Source organism: Muntiacus reevesi, chromosome 22 (genome assembly GCF_963930625.1).
Source record: "Muntiacus reevesi chromosome 22, mMunRee1.1, whole genome shotgun sequence".
NCBI lineage: Eukaryota > Metazoa > Chordata > Mammalia > Artiodactyla > Cervidae > Muntiacus > Muntiacus reevesi.
This window is the reverse complement of record NC_089270.1, coordinates 314593-334805: the sequence shown is the minus strand read 5'-3', so window position 1 is coordinate 334805 and position 20213 is coordinate 314593. Positions and strand designations below refer to the sequence as shown.

The 20213-nt window shown below is 53.4% G+C and overlaps 2 protein-coding genes across 4 annotated transcripts in view; one reads left to right on the top strand and one right to left on the bottom strand.

Annotated features, from left to right (window-relative positions):
- Nucleotides 1-113: 113 nt before the first annotated feature.
- On the bottom strand, nucleotides 114-18189 carry TMEM175 (transmembrane protein 175). 2 transcript variants are annotated; one of them, XM_065913993.1, is made up of 11 exons: nucleotides 17828-18189; nucleotides 7758-7918; nucleotides 7587-7625; nucleotides 6045-6142; nucleotides 5059-5110; nucleotides 4900-4935; nucleotides 4344-4427; nucleotides 3914-4090; nucleotides 2391-2469; nucleotides 2149-2284; nucleotides 114-1118 (listed from the first exon to the last, which is right to left on the bottom strand). In XM_065913993.1, the coding sequence occupies exons 2-11, from the start codon at nucleotides 7908-7910 to the stop codon at nucleotides 446-448; spliced, it is 1527 nt and encodes a 508-aa protein (XP_065770065.1). In that variant the 5' UTR covers nucleotides 7911-7918; nucleotides 17828-18189; the 3' UTR covers nucleotides 114-445. The 2 variants fall into 2 exon arrangements, with proteins under 2 accessions (XP_065770065.1, XP_065770066.1); XM_065913994.1 differs by having other exon boundaries at nucleotides 3914-4078.
- Nucleotides 18190-18246: 57 nt separating this feature from the next.
- The window catches only part of GAK (cyclin G associated kinase), a 47706-nt gene continuing 45739 nt past the window's right edge, over nucleotides 18247-20213 (top strand). For both annotated transcript variants that reach the window (XM_065913988.1, XM_065913987.1), the window contains exon 1: nucleotides 18247-18514. In XM_065913988.1, coding sequence (XP_065770060.1) covers nucleotides 18370-18514 — 145 coding nt within the window. In that variant the 5' untranslated portion in view covers nucleotides 18247-18369. The remainder of the gene's footprint in view (nucleotides 18515-20213) is intronic.

The window sequence follows — 20213 nt, the reverse complement described above, 5'->3', positions numbered from 1 at the left end:
GGGTGGACGAGTCCTCTGCGTGTAAGCGAGTCTGAGAGTGTGTGTGAGCGCTGCACCCCTTCCTCGTGTGTAACCTACCCCCGAAAGTGACCGTAATTTATATCTTGGACAAATAGAGTCTGGTCTTCCGGCCCTGCTGCTGTCTGTCTCCTGTGTCGCTGTGCCTGGGGCGAGTCGCGGGGGGTGGGTGGGTGTTCTGGCAGCCTGCTGGGGCCTCTGCACTGTGGGGTGTGGACTCAGTCCAGGGAGGGGCTGGGCCCACTGCCCCAGGGCCCCCACCTCCTGCCAGCCCTCTGGGGCTCGTCTCTGCTGGCTTGAGCAGACAACGGGCACAAGCAATGCAGTGAAGCTGCCATGAGACTCTTCTCTGCAAAGTGGAAGTAATCCGAGGGTCTGAGGCAGAACATGAATCTTCACGAGGCCCTGGAGATGGGGCGGGGCGGCACTAGCAGGGGGCAGGGAGCAGTGGGGACCGGGCCTCGTCCGCAGCCCCGGGCGCCGGCCGGGCAAGCACGGGCCCCACCAGCCCCCGCAGGGCTCGCAGGCTGGCCAGCGCCAGGCGCACCAGCAGCCGCAGCAGCAAGAAGGCGAAGGGCACCGCGATCTGCATAGCGTGGAAGATGGCTGTGCTGAAGCTGCTCAGCACGCAGGTGCAGACAAAGGCCAGCAGGCTGGCGCAGGGGTACAGGGCGAGCTTGGCAAACATGAACGCGTGTTCCCGGCCCCCGAAGCGTGCAGAGGGTTGCAGCGTCTCCCCCTCCTGCAGTAGCGCCGTGGTCCAGATGGCGAACTGGAAGATGCTGGCCAGAAAGATGATGGCGCAGCTGACGCGCACGCTCTCCAGCTCGTCGCGGGGCTGCTGTGCGAAGGCTGACGTCTGCTGGTAGGCCAGGGGCAGGCCGCCCACAAAGGCCAGCGAGAGCGTGTTGAGCAGCCCCATGGGCCGCGTGGCCCTGCGGATGTGCAGGAACAGTGAGTGGTGGGCGAACCAGAGCAGGCCCACCGTGGCGAAGGAGCCGAAGTAGGCCAGGAAGTGCGGCCCTGACTCGCCCAGCGCGGCCACCAGGCTGCCTTGGAACTTCTCCTTCACATCCTTGGCGTCCGGGACGTTGTCCTCACTGAGGGGAGAAATACACCAATCTGCGGGGGCCCCGCCTCTGGCATCCGGTCAGCACAGCCGCCCCCGCACACACGAACTTTAGATGAATGAACAGCACGTGCGGACTTTTGCGGATCTGTGTTGACACATGCAGGGCTGTTCACCTGAAGTTCAAGTTCAGCTGCAGCCTTTCTTGTCTAGGCTGACCGCAGCCCTGCCTGCCAGGCCCCAGGCTTGCAGCCCCTCTGGCACCCACGGGTGGTACTGTGAGATCTTCACCCCCCTGCAGTGACCCTTCCATGGGGGGTGGTCCCGCAGGCCTGAGGGGCTTTGCCCAGGGTGAACTTGACTATAAGGAGAGTCTCAGGCACACAGGGGAGGTCGTGGACGACAGCCACAGCCTGGACAAACCCGGTGGCCGCATGCACGCTGGTGCAGGTGGGAGCAGGAGACAGAGCCTGGGGTCTCCCGGGGACCCCCACCTGGGTCCTCGGGCTGTGCCTGTGGTGGGAGGAAGGAGCCCTGACCCATGGGGTGCCCAGCCGCAGCCACCCCTCACTACCACCCAGCAGGGAGGAGGAGGCAGGGCTCTGGCTCAGGGCAGAAGCTCTGTCTGGGACTCAGAGATTTGTGCCCATGGGCATTTGCTCCTAATTTTTAAAAATTCTCAAGTTACAGTAAGAAAAAGCTACTCAGAGAAGCTTAGGGGCATCAAGACTTTACATGATCAGATACAGAACATAAAATCAGAGTGTTTAAATGTTAACAAAACATGAATGTACTGAAATATGGCCAAGGAACAAAAAAACGCTTTAAAAAGGATGGAAGATTTGAAAAAGGAGTAGATAAAAACACTTAGAAATGAAGATACGATAGCTGAGGCTGGAACTCTGACAGACGCAGAGGCTGCCTGGCCCAGCAGCAGAGCGGGCGCATGGGGAGCTGGGGGCCGCCCGCCCTCCACCCCCCGCCCTCCGCCCTTGGGGGAGCGGGCCCTGCCCGGGGCCCTCGAGTGGGAGCCCCTTGGGAGGGCGGCCCCCAGCTCTCACCAGATGTCCAGGATGAGCAGGGTGGCCACGATGGCGTAGACCCCGTCACTGAAGGCCTCCACCCGCTCCTTGCTGAGCGGCTCGTGCAGGTCAAAGGTGAAGACCTCCATGCTGTGAGCCGGGGGCTCTCTGGGGCCTGTGGCGAGCCGGGGAGGGGTGGCCGGGCCCTCAGCGCTCTGGGCCAGTGGGGGGCCCTGGTGGCAGCCCCGGAGTCCCCCAGGACAGCCCCCCTGGGCACCTACCCATGAGGCGGGCCCTGCACCAGCCGGCGGCCTTGCTCACGTAGGGCAGGAAGATGACCGTGGCCATCAGCAGGTAGGACTGTGCGGACAGCGGGCCTCAGGGGAGTGCTGAGGCCCGGGGGAGCGCGGCCGTGGCAGGACCAGGGCGTGTGTGTGCGTGTGCATGCATGTCAGACAACAGCCCGCGGGGAACCCGAGCTGGGTGCGGGGCGGGGGCTGAGGGGCTGAGGGGCGGGCGCCCACTGGAGCAGGCGCCGGGCTTGAGCGTCAGCACTGGGGTAGACGGTCCAGAGGCAGTGGGGACGGTGGGCCAGGGTGTGACCATGTGGGGACTGGAAGGTGGGCCCAGGACGGCACCCTGGATCGGGGTGGGGGGGGCGGTGAGCACGCCTGGGAGGGTGGCCAAGGGCTCCTGGGGAGCTTTGGGGGGGCTGGGCAGGGGGCTGTCGCAGGTGGTGATGGGAGGGCGCCCCAGGCAAGCGGGTGAGGGGTTGAGGGCCCAGACCCCCCCTGCAGGAAGGCAGGACATGGGGGAGGGGTTACCTGGGCCCCAGCCCCACGAAGACCCTTCCCGCTTTGTGGCAGCCCAACGCCCTCCCCCCTGCCGCCATCACTCAAGGGTCCAGTCACCTCCCTGCCCAGGCGCGTCATGGTACCCACAGCGCCCGCCAAGGGGCCTCCGCTATGCCTGCTCCTCACCCAGGCCGCTCGCTCCACACCCAGCCAGGCCCTCTGTCCTCCACACAATGACCCCCACTGCCTGAGCCCGGCCAGAGCCGGGGGGCTGACCCACCTGCAGCGTGGATGCTGCAAACCTGTCCTGCCCTCCATCTCTGGGCTTCACCCTTGCTGGCCTGCCCTGTCCGCGGGGAGCGCCTACTAAAGGCCACGGTCAGGGTTACCTCGCCTGGTCCCAAAGGTCCCCAAGGCCCCTGACCAGCAGGAGTGGGGTCCACCGGGAGGTGCAGCCCCCATATGGTGAGGGGACACATCATCTCCCCCGCCCCCACCTGTGGCCTGAGCTGGGGTGCCCTGGACACGACCCCAGCCCCCAGCTCCATCCTCCAGGCTGTGGCCCTGCAGCCCTTGCCAGTCTGTTTATTTTAAATTTGGAATTCTCTTGAAACATTTACTAGACGTTTAAAATGCATTCCTTCACACTTCTTGTGATATTTTGGGTTTAAGGGTTCACTCTGCTTCACCCAGAGCGCAGGTAAAGGCAGGAGCTGCCCTGAGTCGCCGCTGGTGGGGCTTAACTTTCCACCCAGGTGAGAGAAGTCCCTCCGCCTGCAGCTCAGCCAGGACAGAGTCAGGCTCAGCCCCGCCTGCAGCCACCGCCTCCCTCACTCCGTCTTCCTGCGCTCTGTGGTGCCCGCCCACCGTGCCCGCCCCTCCCTTTCCCCCACTTCCGCCCTTCCTGGCTCCTCTCTCCGCTGGCCACAGCCCCACGCGTGTGGAGAGAGCCATGCATCCCAGGCCTGCTGGTTTGCGCCATGGCGGCTCCGGGCAGGCCCTGGACTCACCGCGGGGTAGAAGAAGAGGGAGAAGCCGGCGGCGGCCAGGCAGAGCGCGGGGCCCCGCATGATGATGCCCAGGATGTGCTGCCGGTAGAGGCCACGGTGGGCAGAGCGCTCGATCTGGGGGCTCAGGAGGTGCGGGAAGTGGAAGGCATAGAGCACGATCAGCGCCTGCGGGAGACGCTGCAGCCATGCGTGGGCCTCACACGGGCACCACAGGAAGTCTGGGGTGCGGGGGGCAGGGCCCTCGTGCTGCTCGGGCGGGCCTGGGGTCTCAGCCCAGCCTGAGGGCACAGGGCCCCTTCTCATTCTCCATCCACATCAGGAAGGGGGCTCAGGCCCTAAGCAGGTGCCCGGGGCAGGTTCGCCCTGGCTGGCACGGTCTGCACGGCCCCTCGGCGGGGGCCCCAAGACACAGCGGGGCACGGCGTCCTACCTGCACGACCCCGATGGCGATCACACACATGCAGAATAGGAAGATGCCCAGAGGCACCTCGGGGAAGGCCACCATCAAGGAAAACTGCAGCCAGAAAGACCCACAACATCAGGGCCCCTGCGAGTCCACTGGGCCGCGCCTGGGCCGCTGCAGAGCTGTCAGGGGAGGGGGTGTCTCTGCCACAGGAGCCCTTGGGCTGAAGCTTAAAGCCTTTAAAGCTTAAGGTTATCAAGCTCCTAAAGGCTCCCCACACCCCAACCCTCTGTGATGCACTGCGCTCAGAGCACGGCCCTCCCTCCGAATCCAGGAGCTGCTGCGTGAGAAGAGGGTGGGTCACCTGCAGGGATGAACCCAGGTTGGCCAGGAGGCTGGGGGCTCCCCCCCACCCCCACCCGCGCCCCATGACGGGAACCGGCCGGCTCTTGGAAACCTCTGCAACCACGTGGTCCAGGGCACCTGCCCATGGGCCCGAGAGCTTTGAGGACGGCATGTTCTGGGGTCAGTGGAGGGCGGCTGGGCCCGGGGTGGAAGGGGGCCAGAAGCCCCTGTGACTCACTGTGAATGGCAGGAAGGTGATGGTCATCATGCAGGCCTGGGAGGGAGGGGGGGCGCAGCTGAGGGTGGCTGGGGGCCAGCCCTGCACACCCGGGGCTGAGCACCGGCCCTGGCTCCTGGTGGGTGGAGCTCCAGCCCAGGAACCGAAGGAGAGACTCACCAGGTTGAGCAGGGCAAGCGTGTCGTCTATTTTCCCAACAACTTGGAACAACCTGAACAACTCAAGGAAAAGGGCAGAAGTCACTGTGAATGAATGTGGCTCTGACGGCATCAGTACAGACACTCACAGGACAGCTTCACGCTGAGATGGGGACACGCGGGCAGAAGACTGGCACAGGCAGGAAGCAGGCAGAGATCCCAGGCCGCGGCCTGTCTCATCCCCCACACGCTCTCTCCGCTTGCAGCCCCGAGGATGTGGCCTGCTCCTCCCCAGGTGGTCTCTGCCTGGCCAGGGCCCAGGGCACCTGAGGGCCGGGCGCTTCTCTCAGTCAGAAGCCCAGCCTGCAGCCCCTGTGGCAGAGGGTGGGGGCGCTGCTGAACCCCAGACAGGACGTGCGGGCTGATGGACGCTGGCCATGCCTGTGACCTGCACGGCTCCCGGCAGGACTGGGCTGGGCAGCCCCGGGCCTCCTCGCTTTCTGTGAGCAAGGAGGCGGGAGAGATCACTCGAAGCCTTAGAAGGGGGTCACTTGTCCTCACCAGAAATGACCACTTTGCTGAAAACATGTGTGTGTGGGACGATGCTGACAGACACTTTCCACCTGGGTGCCGTCGCCTCGCAAGTTCCTTGCCTTCCTGCGCCCCCAGCACCCTGGCGGGGGGTGTCTCCACCCTGGGGGCCTCCTGGACCCCCCTCCCATGGGGCTCGTCAGCAGAGCTCCGGGGCCCGGTTCCCCTGGGGTCCTGAGGATGCTTTTCCTCAGTGCTGTGCCCAGCACCCCGTCATCGTCCAGGCCTGGGGCGTGCTGCCGTGGCAACGTGCCCGTGAAAGCAGTGGTGTGGGCGAGGCCTCCGTGGGGAGCGGGGAGGGGCAGCTGCTCCCCAAGCACACCCGCCACCAGCCTGACCCTGGGCCAAGCGAGCCCACGCCTGCTGGGCGCACACCCCGCCAGCTGCCCCCCGAGCACAGGCCCCGGCCCGCTGTACCTTGTGTGGGCCGCCCAGGCCACGGTCACGATGAGGAAGGTCATCAGGTAGACAGCAATCCTGGTGGCAAGGAGCCTCTGGACACTCTTGTCAAACTCCTGCAACACAAGAGCCTCCCATCAACCCCACTCGCCTGGGATGGCGCCCCGCCCGGGGACACACCTCTGGAGGACCCACCCCACCCAGGCTTAGCCTCGTCTGGGCTGGCCCTGGGGCCCCTCCTGACATGCAGTCCCCTGGAATGCCTGCTCTGGAGGCAGAAAGGCCTCAGGCCTCTCCCAGGACCTCGGCAGGCGGCCAGGGGCCTGGCAGCCAGAGAGAGTCACGGCACTGACAGGTGAGTGGTCCCGAGGCCGTGTGAGGCCTGGCGAGAGGCTGTGTGACCCACGCTGGGAGGCACAGGAGAGGGCTCACGCATCACCGTCATCAGAAACTCCAGACGCAAAACCAACGCCTCGCCCTGTCTGCGGTTCCTCTGAGCCCACGTGAGCAGCTCTGGTTTCCGGACCCCCAGGTCCTGTGGTCTCGAGCCTTCTCCTTGGCGCCGGCTACCAGCCACGGGGCGCCTGCCCCAGCCTGCGGCACCCGCCCCAGCCTGCGGCACCCGCCCCAAAGGAGTGGCCCAGCCACAGTCTGGCTCAGAGCTCTTCCGGGTCGGTCAGCATGCAGACTGGGGGCTTCTCCATGGCGGTCAGTGGCGAGGCGCTCCAGGCCCACAGGTCCCCGTCGCCTACGGCATCTCCCACAAACACCTGCCTCCCTGTTCTGGAAAGCGGTGGCACTGAAGCCCCCAGAAGGTTCCGGAGCAGCAGGAGTGCCCATGCCCTGCAGGACCCCGTGGGGCGGCAGCTCCCTGGGGCAGAGAAGGTCGCATGGCCCTTTGCCAAGGTCATCAGGATCGACCTGCATCTGGGTCTCGTCCACACCCCGTGAGAACCAACGACACCACCTCTCTGAGAAGATTCCCAGCAGCGTCCAGGCTGGACCCAGACGTGCTGGTCCTGCACAGACCAGCGCTGGAGGTGACACCACGGCCACGAGGGGCTGAGCGCAGCACTCGGCACACACACGCCCAGGGACTCGTCCCCTCCTGGGTCAGGGCCACCTCGCAGGGGCTGGACGTGTCGCTGTCTCACCTACCCGGTGGAGACGCTCCAAGCTGACTAGCAATGGAAACTTGGCCTTACCTCCTTTCCCACTCTCCTCTCTGCTCACGCCCAGGCCCGGGTCTGCCAGGCTGGCCCCTCTGCTCCCCAGCACCTGCTTGGTGGGCTGCTCCGAGGCCACAGCACAGAACTAGGGGGCGTCCATGCCAGCCACCAGGGGCCCCTGCCCTTCCCAGGGCTCCTCAGGGCTCGGCCTGAGGGCACCGCCTTCATTCACAAGCCAGGGTGGGGCTGGCAGGCTCTGGGGGAGACGCAGCGGACAGCCTGCCCCAGCCCCCCAGCCAGGTGCGCCCAAGCAAAGCCCAACCTTGAGCCCGTGGCCTGAGCCTCCCGGGCCCCTGCCTGAATGCCAACACCGCAGACCATTCCCAAGTACCTGCTCCGGGGAGATCTCTGTGTGGGTCACGGGCAGGATCTACAACAGACACAGCGCAGGTCCAGGGACGCTCCCTGGGCACTGACCGCTCCCTGGGTGCCCGCATCGGCCGGCACTCGGGCCGGCCCGGGCCCCCCCTTCGCCCCTCGGCAGCCCGGGGCCCCCACGGACCATCACGGTGGCGATGATGGATAGCAGCGCGTCGCTGAAGCTGAGCATGCGATGCGAGTGCTGGATCCCGTCGGCCACGCCCTCGTCTGGCGAGCCCGCGGAGGCGTCTCCCTGCCCATCGAGGGTCGGCTCCGGGGTCTGGGGCCTGGACATGGTGGAGCCTGGAAAGAAGCACGGGTCTGAGCCGGCGTGGTGTTCCTGGGGCAGGTGCCTCAGAGGGGTCTGCTGGCTCCTCCACTAAGTCAACTTCACAGGAAACTGCCAAACCATTTACAGGGTAGCTGCAGGTTTGCATGCCCACCAGCAGGGTGCGAGCTGCAACTGCTCCCCTCTGGGTTTGGAGGCTCTTTATAAATTTGATGACTTTTCAATTTTAGCTGTGCTGACAGACATGCTATTTCACTGTGATTCAACCTGCACTTCCTATTGACCAGCTGAGGGTTCTCACGCGCCTACTTTTTACCTGTACACCTTTTGTGGTAAAGTGCCTGCTAGAATCTTCAGTTCACTTTTTTGGGGGGTCATTTGTATTCGTGTTGAATTTTGACAATTCTTTCCACACTGTGGTTAGAAGTCCTTTGTTAGATGTGTAATTTGCAGGCGTTTTCTCCAAATCCGTGACTTGCCTTTCCTTCTATTACCAATCTTCAGGAGGGTGTAAGTTTCTTTTTTAAAAATATTTACTTATTTGACTGCCTCGAGTCTTCATTGCATCATCCAAAACCAGGGATTGAACCTGCGTCCCCTGCATTGCAAGGATTCCTATCCATCAGGGAAGTCCCTAGAAGAATATAAGTTTTAAATTTTTATGAACTCTTAACTTACCACTTTTTTTTTATGGATTATTCTTCTGGTGTCATATCTAACAATGCTTTGCTGAACCCAAGATCACAAAGATTTTCTGTTTTCTTCTAGAAGTTTTAAAGTTTGAGGTTTGACTTTTGACCTATGATCAATTTTGAGTTTTTATATAACATGCAAAGTACGGTCAAGTTTCCCTTTCCTGCAGATGGATGTCTAGTTATTCCAACACTTCTTGTTTAAAAGACTGTCTCTTCTGCACTGAGCTGCCTTTGCAGGCACCTTGATCACAAACTGACAGACACATTCGTGGGGTGTCTCTGGGACATGCATCCTGTCCGGGAATGAGGCATCTGTCCTCTGCGGCATCACACTGCCTTCATGCCAGCCTCACATCAGTCCTGATGTCTGCTCGAGTCCTCCAGCTTTGTTCTTTTCCAGACCATTTGGATGATTCTTGCTCTTTGCCTCTCCCTCATGGCCTCCCGCTTGTTGAGGCCCCATTCAGAGTTCCTACAGGCAGAAAAATGGGCTGTAGTGGCCCTCACTGCCTGGCCCACAACTGGAGCTGGCCTGGGGTCACGGCCAGAAGAGAAGGAGGACTGAAAATCATCGAAGACTCAGACGTGTGTCACTCTTCAAGTTCCAACCCCCCTTCAACCTGTTGCCCTTTGTGCACGTTTTCTTCTCATGTTCTGTCCAGAGTTTTCACCTGTAATCAGCGGGAGGGGCCGGCACTAAATGGAATCCTTTTACTTCACAAAACGGAGGGAGATGGGAGCAAGGGAAGGTGGGAGGAAAGGCCGTCTGACCAACGGGGCAGGAGGTGGTGCATTTCTTTAGGGTTGACTCTGGGAAACAGACGTCCGTTACATGGTTCTCCACACTTTTTGTATGTGTAAGTTGTTTTCAATTAAATTTTATTCAAAAAATCAGTAAAGATCAAATATAGACACAGAAATTCTCAACAAAATGTTAACAAATGAAATTCTGTAACATATAGAAAGAATTGTGTATCATGCCAAGTGGGATTCATTCCAGGCACGCAAGGCTGGTTTATAATTAAAAAATCAATTACTGTAACACACCATATCAATAGAAAAAAGACAAAAACCATCATCTTAATAAATGCAGAAAAAGCATTTGACAAAATCTAACACTTCTTCATGATAAAAACTATTTGACAAAATAGGAATGGAAGAAAACCTCATCAACCTGATAAAGGGCAAACATCACACTCAACGGGGAAAACCCTGAGAACCGTTCCCATCTCAGACCAGTAGCAAGACAAAGGCCTCTGCTCCCCACGTTGTGCTGGGACTTCCAGTCATGGCAACGGTGCAAGGAGAACAAGCTAGAGGGCACACAGAAAGAGGCAGAACCAGCTCTCTCTGCAGACGATGTAACTCTGTAAAAAGAAAACCCTAAGGAACCCACACAAGGAAGCTATTAGAATAAATGAGTTCAGCAAGGTTGCAGGAAACAAGACCAATGTATAAACAACTGCATTTCTATTCACTAGCAATAACCAACCCTACAATACATTTAAGAAAGCAATTACATTTACAGTAGTGTCAAAAATACTCAGGAATAAATTTTAAAAATGAATATAACACATGGTTGAGCTTAAAGAGGGCCCCAATTAATGGAAAGACATCCTCTGTCCATGGACTAGATAACTTAATATTATTAAGATGACAATACTTCCCAGATGTACCTACAGATTCAATGCAATCCCTCTCAAAATTCCATCTGCCTTCCACATAGAAATTTACAAGCTGACCCTAAAATTCATATGGAAATGTAAGGAACCTTTAGCTATTTAAGGAGCAGCCAAGACAATCTTGAGAAAGAACACAGCTGAGGACTCACACTTCTCAATTTCAGAACTCAGTGCAAAGCTATGGTGCTCAAGTCAGTGCAGTATCAGCATAAAGACAGACATACAGATCAATGCACGAGAGCTGAGACTTCAGAGGTAAATCATTATGTTCACACTCCACTGACTTGCAATAAGTGTGTCAAGATCATTCAATGGGGAAAGAACAGTCTTCTAAACAAATATTGCTGAGAAAACTGGATATCCACACACAAAAGAATGAATTTGGTATTACCTCATGCCACATACAAAAATTAACTAAAAGTGAATGCCTAACTCTAAGAGCTAAGACATTGGAGAAATTCTGCATGGCCTCACATTCTGCAAAGAATTCTTAAATATAACACCAAAAGCACAAGTAACAACAAAAATAAATTGGAGTTCATCAGAATTGTGACTTTGGTGTTTAAAGGACACTATTAAGAAAAATACAAGAGTACTGGAGTGGGTTGCCATTTCCTTCTCCAGAGGATCTTCCTGACCCAGGGATCGAACCTGAGTCTCCTGCATTGTAGGCAGATGCTTTACTGTCTGAGCCACCAGCTATGACAAATCTAGACAGCATATTAAAATTTAGCAGACAACTCACTCCAGTGTTCTTGTCTGGGAAATCCCATGGACAGAGGAGCCTGGCATGATACATAAATATACATTGTAAGTATTAAAAAAAAAAAAAAAGCAGAGACATCACTTTACCAACAAAGGTCCATATAGTCAAAACTATGGTTTTTCTAGTAGTCATGTATGGATGTGAGAGTGGACATAAAGAAGGCTGAGTGCTGAAAAATTGATGCTTTTGAACTGTGGTGCTGGTGAAGACTCTTGAGAGTTCTTGGACAGCAAGATCAAATCAGTCCATCCTAAAGGAAAGCAGCCCTCCATGTTCATTGGGAGGACTGAAGCTGAAGCTCCAATACTCTGGCCACCTGATGCGAAGAACCAATTCACTGGAAAAGATCCTGATGTTGGGAAAGATTGAGGGCGAGAAGAGAAAGGGGCGACAGAGGATGAGATGGTTGGATGGCATCACTGATTCAGTGGACGTGAGTTTGAACAAACTCAGGGACTTAGTGAAGGATGAGAGCCTGGCATGCTACAGCTGATGAGGCTGCAGAGTCTAACACGACTTGGCAACTGAACAACAATGTTAATTCTGTTTAAAATTTTGAGGAACCTCTGTACAATTTTCCACAGCAGCTATCCTGTTTATATTCCCGCCAACAGTGCACTGGGGTTGTTTTCTCCATGTTCTCACTAAAAGTTGCTGCTGTTCTTCATTTATTTGTGTGATAGCCATCCTGGGGGGTGAATGTCTTGTGGTTTTGATTTGCTTTTCCCAATACAACCAAATGATGTTGAACATCTTTTGTTGTGTTTATTGGCCAATGGAATATCTTCTTTGGAGAAATGTCTTTTCACATTACTGCTAAGTTTTAAGAGTTCTATTTATATTTTGGATTCTAGACTCTTACCAGATACATAATATGCAAATATTTTCTCCCATTCTGTGGAGAGAGGAGCGTGGTAGGCTACAGTCCATAGGGTTTCGAAGAGTTGGACATGACTGAGCAACTTCAATTTCCTTTCCTTTTTTTCAAGGAGCAAACATCTTTTAATCTCATGGCTGCAGTCACTGTCTGTAATGATTTTGGAGCCCAAGAAAATAAAATCTGTCATTGTTTCCACTTTTTCCCCATCTATCTGCCATGAAACAATGGGACCAGATGCCATGAGAATTAACATAGGATTCAGTAATTCCACTTCTGGGATTGCCACTTCCTTAGACTGGGAGGTGCTCCTGAAGTAAGCCAGGACTAAGTCACAAGGAGCACTTTAGCTCCTTCAGAAGTGTGGAACTTACTGTGAAGATTGTGCAGGGCTTATATACTTTTCTATATATATATATTATATTCCATATACAAGTGCATTATATTTTCTCCCAGCGTGGGCTGTCTTTTCATTCTCTCTCATATATATGTGTGTATGTGTATAGGTACATATATGTATATATTTAGAGGTTCCCAGGTGGCTCAATAGTAAAGAATCCAGCTGCCAATGCAGGAAATGTAAGAGATTCAGCTTCTATCCCTGGGTCAGGAAGATCCCCTGGAGAAGGAAATGGCAACCCACTCCAGTATTCCTGCCTGGGAAATCCCGTGGACAGAGGAGCCCGGCGGGCTGCAGCCCAAAGGGTCAGAAAGAGTCAGACACAACTGAGCACGGATGCACATATATATTCAGATCAACAGACTGCCTTTCACAGCAGATTTGAGTCTGCAGAGTAACTGAAGGGCAAGTGCAGAGAACTCAGTCGCCAGTCCCCCTGCCCCGCTCTCCCCGTCATTAGCGTCTGACGTCAGCGCGGCTCAGGTGCTGAGGCGACGTGGACACGGGTGCGCTGCAGCTCTGTCGGTGTCACACGAACGGGCATCACAGTCCTGAGGCCCCCTGGGCTGCCTCTACTCACCCCTCCCCACCCCAGGCCCCTGGCAGCCACCCATGCGTCCACTTGTCTCGTCTTGCCGTTTCCAGAACGTCACGGAGCTGGAATCCAGCAGTATGTGGCGCTTTCAGAGTGGCTCCTTCCACCTGGTGACGTGCTTCTGAGGTCCTCTGTTTCATTTCTGTGGCTTCCGGCTCATTTCCTTTTATCCCTGCATAATACTGTTTTATCCATGTACCAGTTCATCCATTCACCTGCTGAAGCGCATCTGCAACACATATTGTCAAGTCCCTAAGTCTGGTGAAGTCCTGTTTATCTACTTTTATTCTTCATTAAAAAAAATTTTTTTTATTATGTTTATTTTTTTTTATTCTTCATTTTTGTTGTTTATCTACCTTTTTATGGATTGTTCTTTGGTGTCATATTAGAAACTCTCACGAGTGGCTTTCTACAAGTTTTATCGTTTTTTTTTTCTTTCCATATATGATGCAAGGTATGGATTAAGTCTTTTTTTAAACATATGGATATCTGATTTTTCCAGCATCATTTGTTGAAAAGACTATCCTTTCTCCGATTAATTACCTTTATTCAAAATCAACTGACCATATTTATACTTTTGGGTCCACTGATCTACTTATGTATCTTTATACCAACACCACACTATTTAGATTACTGTACTGTTATAAGAACTGAAGTTACATAGTGTAAGTCATAAAAATTTGTCCTTGTTCAAACTTGCTTTGGCTATTCTAGCTCCTATGCTCTTCCAAATGAATTTTAAAATCATGTGTCAGTTAAAAACGTATGATAGGATTTTAACTGGGTTGACATTGAATGTATAGATTGATTTGATGTACTAACAATACTGAAATTTCTAAATTAATGAATACTGTGTAACTTTCCACTTATTAAGGGTTCTCTGAGCAAAGTTGCCTAGTTTTCAGTTATAAATCTTGCATATCTGTTACAGATTATCTTCAAAATTTACTATCTGTTGACACCATTGTAAATAGTGTTTTTTCTATTTTCAACTTCCAGTATTTGTTGCTAGCTATTTGGAAATAGAACTTTTTTTGTTTGTTTGTTTATTAACATTGTATTCTATAACTCTGCTAAAACCGTTAGTTCTAGTAGCTCTTTTTGTAGTCTCCACGGTTTTTTCACCGAGAGCAGTGATTCTCAACTGAGGGCGACCTCCCCCTTAAGGGACAACGGCAACGCCTGGAGATGCTTTGGGTTGCAACAAGTGGTATGTGACTGGTATCCAGGGGCCGAGACAGAGGTGCTGCCGAAGGCCCTATGGTGCACTGGAAACATCACTCCTCAAGACTGATAAGGAACTATCTGGTCCACAATGTCCATGGCCAAGGCGAGGAAAGTCTGACATGGACTATTATGTTACCTTCAAATAAACAATCTTACTTCTTTCTTTCCAACCTGGAAGCTTTTAATTTCTTGCCTCATTACACTGGCTAGAATTTCTAGTATAATGTTGAATACTTGTTCCTGATCTTGGAGGGAAAAAAATTCAGTCTTTCATCATTCCATTATGTCAGCTATAGGTATTTCATAGATGCCCTTATCACGCTGAGAAATCTTCACTTTATTCCTAGCTTGTCAACAGTATTTTTTTTTTAAATCAGGAATGGATGCTGAATTTTTTCAAATGCTTTTTCTTTAAAAAAAAAAATTTGGTTTTGGCCACAAGGCATGTGGGATTGAACCTGCACCCCCTGCAGTGATAGTGTGGAGTCTTAACCACTGGATCACCAGGGAAGTCCCCATCAAATGTTTTTTCTATGTCTTGTGTGCGTTATTTGCTTAGTCGTGTCCGACTCTTTGAACGCCATGAACTGGAGCTTGCCAGGCTCTTCTGTCCATGGAATTATCCAGGCAAGAATACTGGAGTGGGTTGCCATTTCCTTCTCCAGGGGAATCTTCCTGACCCAGGGATCAAACCAGGGTCTCCTGCATTGCAGAGATTCCTTACCATCATAGCCAGAAGGAAGTCCCTAAATCTTGAGATGACCCATTTGGTTTCCTTTTTCACTGTAATACTGTAAATTACATTGACCCATTTTTGAACACTAAGCCAACTTTGCATTCCTAAGATGAACTTCACTTGATCAACGTTGTATTATCCTTTTTATATAGTATTGGATTCAGTTTGCTAAAAAATGTTTTATAAGAATTTTTATTTGTTATGAGAATACTAGTCTGCAACTTTCTTTTGTTGTCTGTGTCAAATTTTGGCATTAGAATAATGCTATCCTTATAGAATGAGCTGGCAAACATTTCCTTCAGTTTAAAGAACCCCTATGGAATTGATAATATTTCTTCTTTAGTTTGGTGGAATTCCCAGGAAAGCCATCTAGGTATGGAGTTTTCTTTGAGGAAACGTTTTTAACTATAAATTCAATGCTTTAATAGTTATAGGGCTATATTGGTTTTTCTATTTCTTCTGGAGTGAGTTTTAGCACTGTCTTCTAAGGAATTTGTTCCCTTAGTGCAAGTGATTGAATTTATTGGCAGAAAGTTGTTCATGTTCTCTGATTACCCTTTTAGCAATGACATCATCACCTTCATTCATGATATTGTTAATCTTTTTTTCCCCTTGTTCAACTTGGCCAGCAATTACTCATTTTATTTATCATCTCAAAGAATCAGCTTTTGGTTTCATTGATTTTTCTCTATTGTCTTTTATTTATTTCTGCTCTGATTCTTATCATTTCCTTTTTTGTACTCAAGAGTTTCATTCGTTCTTATTTTTCTAGTTTATTAAGATGAATGATTTGAGACAACTTTTGAAATGCTGCATTTTCATTTTTTTCATTCAGTGTAAAATTTTAATTTCCCTTTTGATTTCTCCTTTAATCTATGGGTAATGTACAAGTGAGTCAATAGATTTTTAAATATTTGGATGATTTTCCAGATATATGCTATCGATTTCCAGCTTATTCCATAGTGGTCAGGGAACATATTTGCCCAGAACATGATACATCTTGGTAAATGTTGTTTATATATTTGATAAGTCCAGTTGGTTGATGGTATCACTCAACTCTGCCACATCCTTGGTCATTTTCTGGGTATTTGTTCTGTCATTATCTGAGAAAGTAGTATTGAAATTTCCAACTACAACTGTGGGTTTGTGTTTCTCTCCTTGCAGAACTATTAGCTTTTGCTTCATGTATTTTGAAGTTTTATTATCAGAGACAGAACTGTTTAGGATTGTTACATCTTCTGATGAATTTACCCATTCATCATTATTAAATCTTTCTAACTTCTGATTGTAGTCTTTGTTATGAAATCTACTAGAGGGACAGGTTTGGTGACAAAGACTGTGCACACAGTCTTAGACTGCATATGTGAGGTGAGCCACCTCAGAACACAGGGCTGTGAGTCCAGGAGGGAGTGTGGTCCAGAGACACAGAACTGGATGAAGATGGTGCTACTGCAGCTCCTCAAGCAGCATCAGTATAAAAAGTGCTCCATCAACATGAAATACAAAGTCTGAATAAACTCTCGTCCCCAAGGGAGTCACACTATCTAGCAATCTGCACCTGGTTGTAGGTCACACCAGCACAACCCACATCCTCTGAACTCAAACACACCCTGGGCAACATCATGCTTTCCTGTGTTATTCACTAGGTTTCCCACAAAAGCTACTTTAGATCTTTTACCGCACTGTTTCAATCTTAGCTGTCTTACCTCCCTTCTCAATTTCAGTTGTTTCCTTCTCCTTATTCACAGGGAAAAGAGAAATCATTAGAGAATTCCTTCACTTTAATTCCAAAAAACATATAAAGTTACTACACCTTCCTCCATTTCCTTTTATGAGGAGAAGCAATTTTCCAAAGCAAATGCTTCCCTATGCTCTGGATGTCATCCCCGCCCACCTTCTACGGGACCACTGCGCACCTGCCCCGTCCCTTCACTCTCCACACAGAGGCACTGAGTTACCTCCACTTACCCTCTCTTTCTTTCTACACTCCTCCCCTTAGGTTAAAGGGAGCTTGCCAATGAAACGTTATTCTTGGCAAGGTCACCAAAGATCTCATTGTTGCTAAGTCCAACATACAACTTTCACTCTCTTCCCTACTTTAAAACAGTATGTGTCACTTCTAATTACCCTCCCTCCCTTCCCCCCATCTTCCTGCGGCCCTGGGACACAATGCTCTTAGTTTTATTCCTGCTTCCTTGGCTGTTCCTCCTCTCTGAGGACTGCATCTTTCTAACTACCGTGTCCCCTCAGGGCTCTCTTCAACTGCCACCTATATGCTGCTGCTGCTAAGTCACTTCATTCGTGTCCGACTCCATAGACGGCAGCCCACCAGGCTCCGGTGTCCCTGAGAATCTCCAGGCAAGAACACTGGAGTCGGTTGCCATTTCCTTCTCCGATGCAGGAAAGTGAAAAGGGAAAGTGAAGTCGCTCAGTCGTGTCCCACTCGTAGCGACCCCACGGACTGCAGCCTACCAGGCTCCTCCGTCCATGGAATTTTCCAGGCAAGGGACACCCAAACACAACCTGACTCCTTCTTGAGCCCCCAATCCTTGTATTCCATTTAGCAGACGAACACTGGCTGGAGAAGCCGTGTGACTTGTGTGGACTTCAAGCTGTATCACTAACTGTATCCAGACCCCGGCCATCTGGCCATGTAATGCCACTGCGGAGCACGTTTTGTCACCCCAAAGGCGGTGGGGTGGGATGGGAGTTCGCCGAGATGCTCCAGGGTCACTAAGACGAACACTTATAAAAGGATGTGGCAAGCAGTAAAGCCCTGTACGAACTAACCTGCTTCATTACAAGGATAACACACGCTAGTCTGTCTGGAGAGACATCTCTGTTAAGCTCCGGGCGGGTGACAAAGCTGTCTGGCGAGCCGGCTCCAAGGCCCCGCCCCGGGACCAGGAAGCGGCCCAGGGGCCAGGCGAGCGGTGCTGTCTTACCTGAGGGGGCAGCTCTAGGTGGTGGGCGACACCCGGGAGTCTGGGTCCAGTGCCGCCAGATCTGACTTTTTTCTACAGAAGCTACCAATCTCGGTTTCTAAAATTGAGCTTTTCAGTTCTTTAGTTGGAACCAAAGCAAAAAGACGGACATTGCCAGCGCACCGGCGCTCCGCGCACAGAGTCCGCTCCTCCCGCCGCGCAGACCTGCCCCGGCAGCTCCCAAGCGCCAGCTTCCGCGGAAACGGCCACGCAGGAACGGTTGGGCGCCAGGCCCGGAGCGAGACCTCCGAGGGGCGACCGCCGCGACCAGCAGGCGCGCGACCCGGAAGTCCCCCCGAGGCCCGCAGGCGCGCGACCCGGAAGTCCGCCGAGGCCGCGGCGGAAGTGCGGCGCCGGTGCTCTTCCGGGCGGGTCGCGACCCCCGCGCCTGCGTCGCGGAGTCGGGCGGAAGCTGGTGCGGCTTGCGAGCGGCGGTTGCCGAGCGCACCCGGACGCGCGCGGACCCGGAGCCCTCGGGCCGGCGCCCGCCGCGGGCCGCCGCCATGTCGCTGCTGCAGTCCGCGCTCGACTTCCTGGCGGGCCCGGGCTCTCTGGGGGGCGCGGCCGGCCGCGACCAGACGGACTTCGTGGGGCAGACGGTGGAGATGGGCGAGCTGCGGCTGCGGGTGCGCCGGGTCCTGGCCGAAGGTGAGGGCGGCCGCGGCCGGTAGGGCGGCGACTGCGGGGGAGGAGGCCGGCCGCGGGTCGGGCACTTCCTTGTCGGAGGCTCGGGGTCAGGCCGGGCCGTGGCAGTCCTGCCGGCGGGTGTGGGCCGACCCCCGGCCAGGGCGGAGGCTAGCCCGGCGGGCGGGACCCCACACCACTGGAGGCTGGAGTCTGGAGGCGGGCGGTGCGGCGGGAGCAGGCGAAGCCGTGGCCCCTCTTGCTCCGAGGGCCACGGTGGGTCGGCGGACGCAGGGCCGGCCCCCTGGCAGACAGGCGCTCGGGCGTGGGTGGCCGTACTCCTGGCCTCCTCAGGTGCGGGGACACACTGTGCGGTGTCAGCTAGCCGCGCTGCCTCTTCGCCCCTGATCGTCCCTCTCCCCGACCTCTGTCTGAGACCCCAGGCGAGTTTCCTCAGGACGAGCCAACAGGTGTGACCGTTGCGGACCTTACTTTGGTAGGCCGGTCAGGGCCGTCTTCGGTACTTCCGCATGCCCTCTCTGGCTTTCTGAATGTCTTCTTTACTTCACGCAGAGTTTCTCACCCCTGTTGGTGCAGCCCGGCTTCCTCGGCCAGATTTTGCTCCTTTGTCTGGCCCGGCAGATTCCTCTAGCCGTTGCACTTACCAGCTGAAGGCGTGGCTTTGGGGCCGGTGCTGAAGCCGGACTTGCCACCTGATGTCGCACCCTTGCTGCCACCTGTGCTCAGTTTGAGCTTAGGAGTGCTGGCTGTTCTAGTGCCCTCCTTCCTAAAGGCCTCAGGTGGTGCTAAGGCCAGAGCACCACCACATACTTTTTCTCCACTGTCAGAAACAGATTTTGGGTGTGACTGGGTGAGAAAACCTCAGGTTCTTCTTTCCGATGTGGAGGCCAGTGTATCTAGTAATGAGAAGTGTGCCCGCCCCCCCATCAGTTCATTTATTCTGAAAATACCAGGCAAGTATTTTGATTCTTTAAGAAATTCACAATGCTCAGCACATGGTCTCTACCTTGTGGAAGTTCAGGTGAGACACAGGCTCTGATGACCAGAGGTCAACAAAGTGCGGGGGTGGGGGGGGGGGGTCCCCTGGTGGGTAGACAGTGGGCTCAGGAAGCTCCTTTCAGTGACTTGACCCCCAGGATGAAGAACAGGGAGAGCGGGCACCCTAGCTGTGTAGCACTTGTTCCCTTCGTTCTCCCAGCAGGTCAGGAGCCATGGATTTCCTGCACTTAAACTGAAGTGGTAGCCCAGGGCTTCTGAAGCTTGTGAAGCTGTTTTTAACTGGGACAGTAGGAAACCTGTATGAAGTCCTTCACATAAAATAGCAACCTTAGGGCGTGGGCTGTGGGCTTGTGGTTGTCTTCTATAAATATGGGGAAGGTTCAGTTCAGAACTTTTGGGTACCTATGTGGACAACTGCAGAATTTTTCAGGTCTTGGAAAGGTAGAGTGTAGCCTGTAGGTCCTGGGATATAAGCGCTGAGACTTGGGAAACAGTCGCGTCATCAAATGTACTGATATTCAATACTCCTGTAATGAAGTAAGTATTCTCATTGTGGGGTAATTAGGTCTTCAAATAGTCTTATATCAGTTCATGTCGGGGTTGTTCCAGCTGAGTTTCTCATCAGATTTTGCTCTCAAATGGTTTAGGGAGAAAGCATTGGTTTCATAGCTTTTTGCAATTTATAGCCTGAAATGGGTTGTTG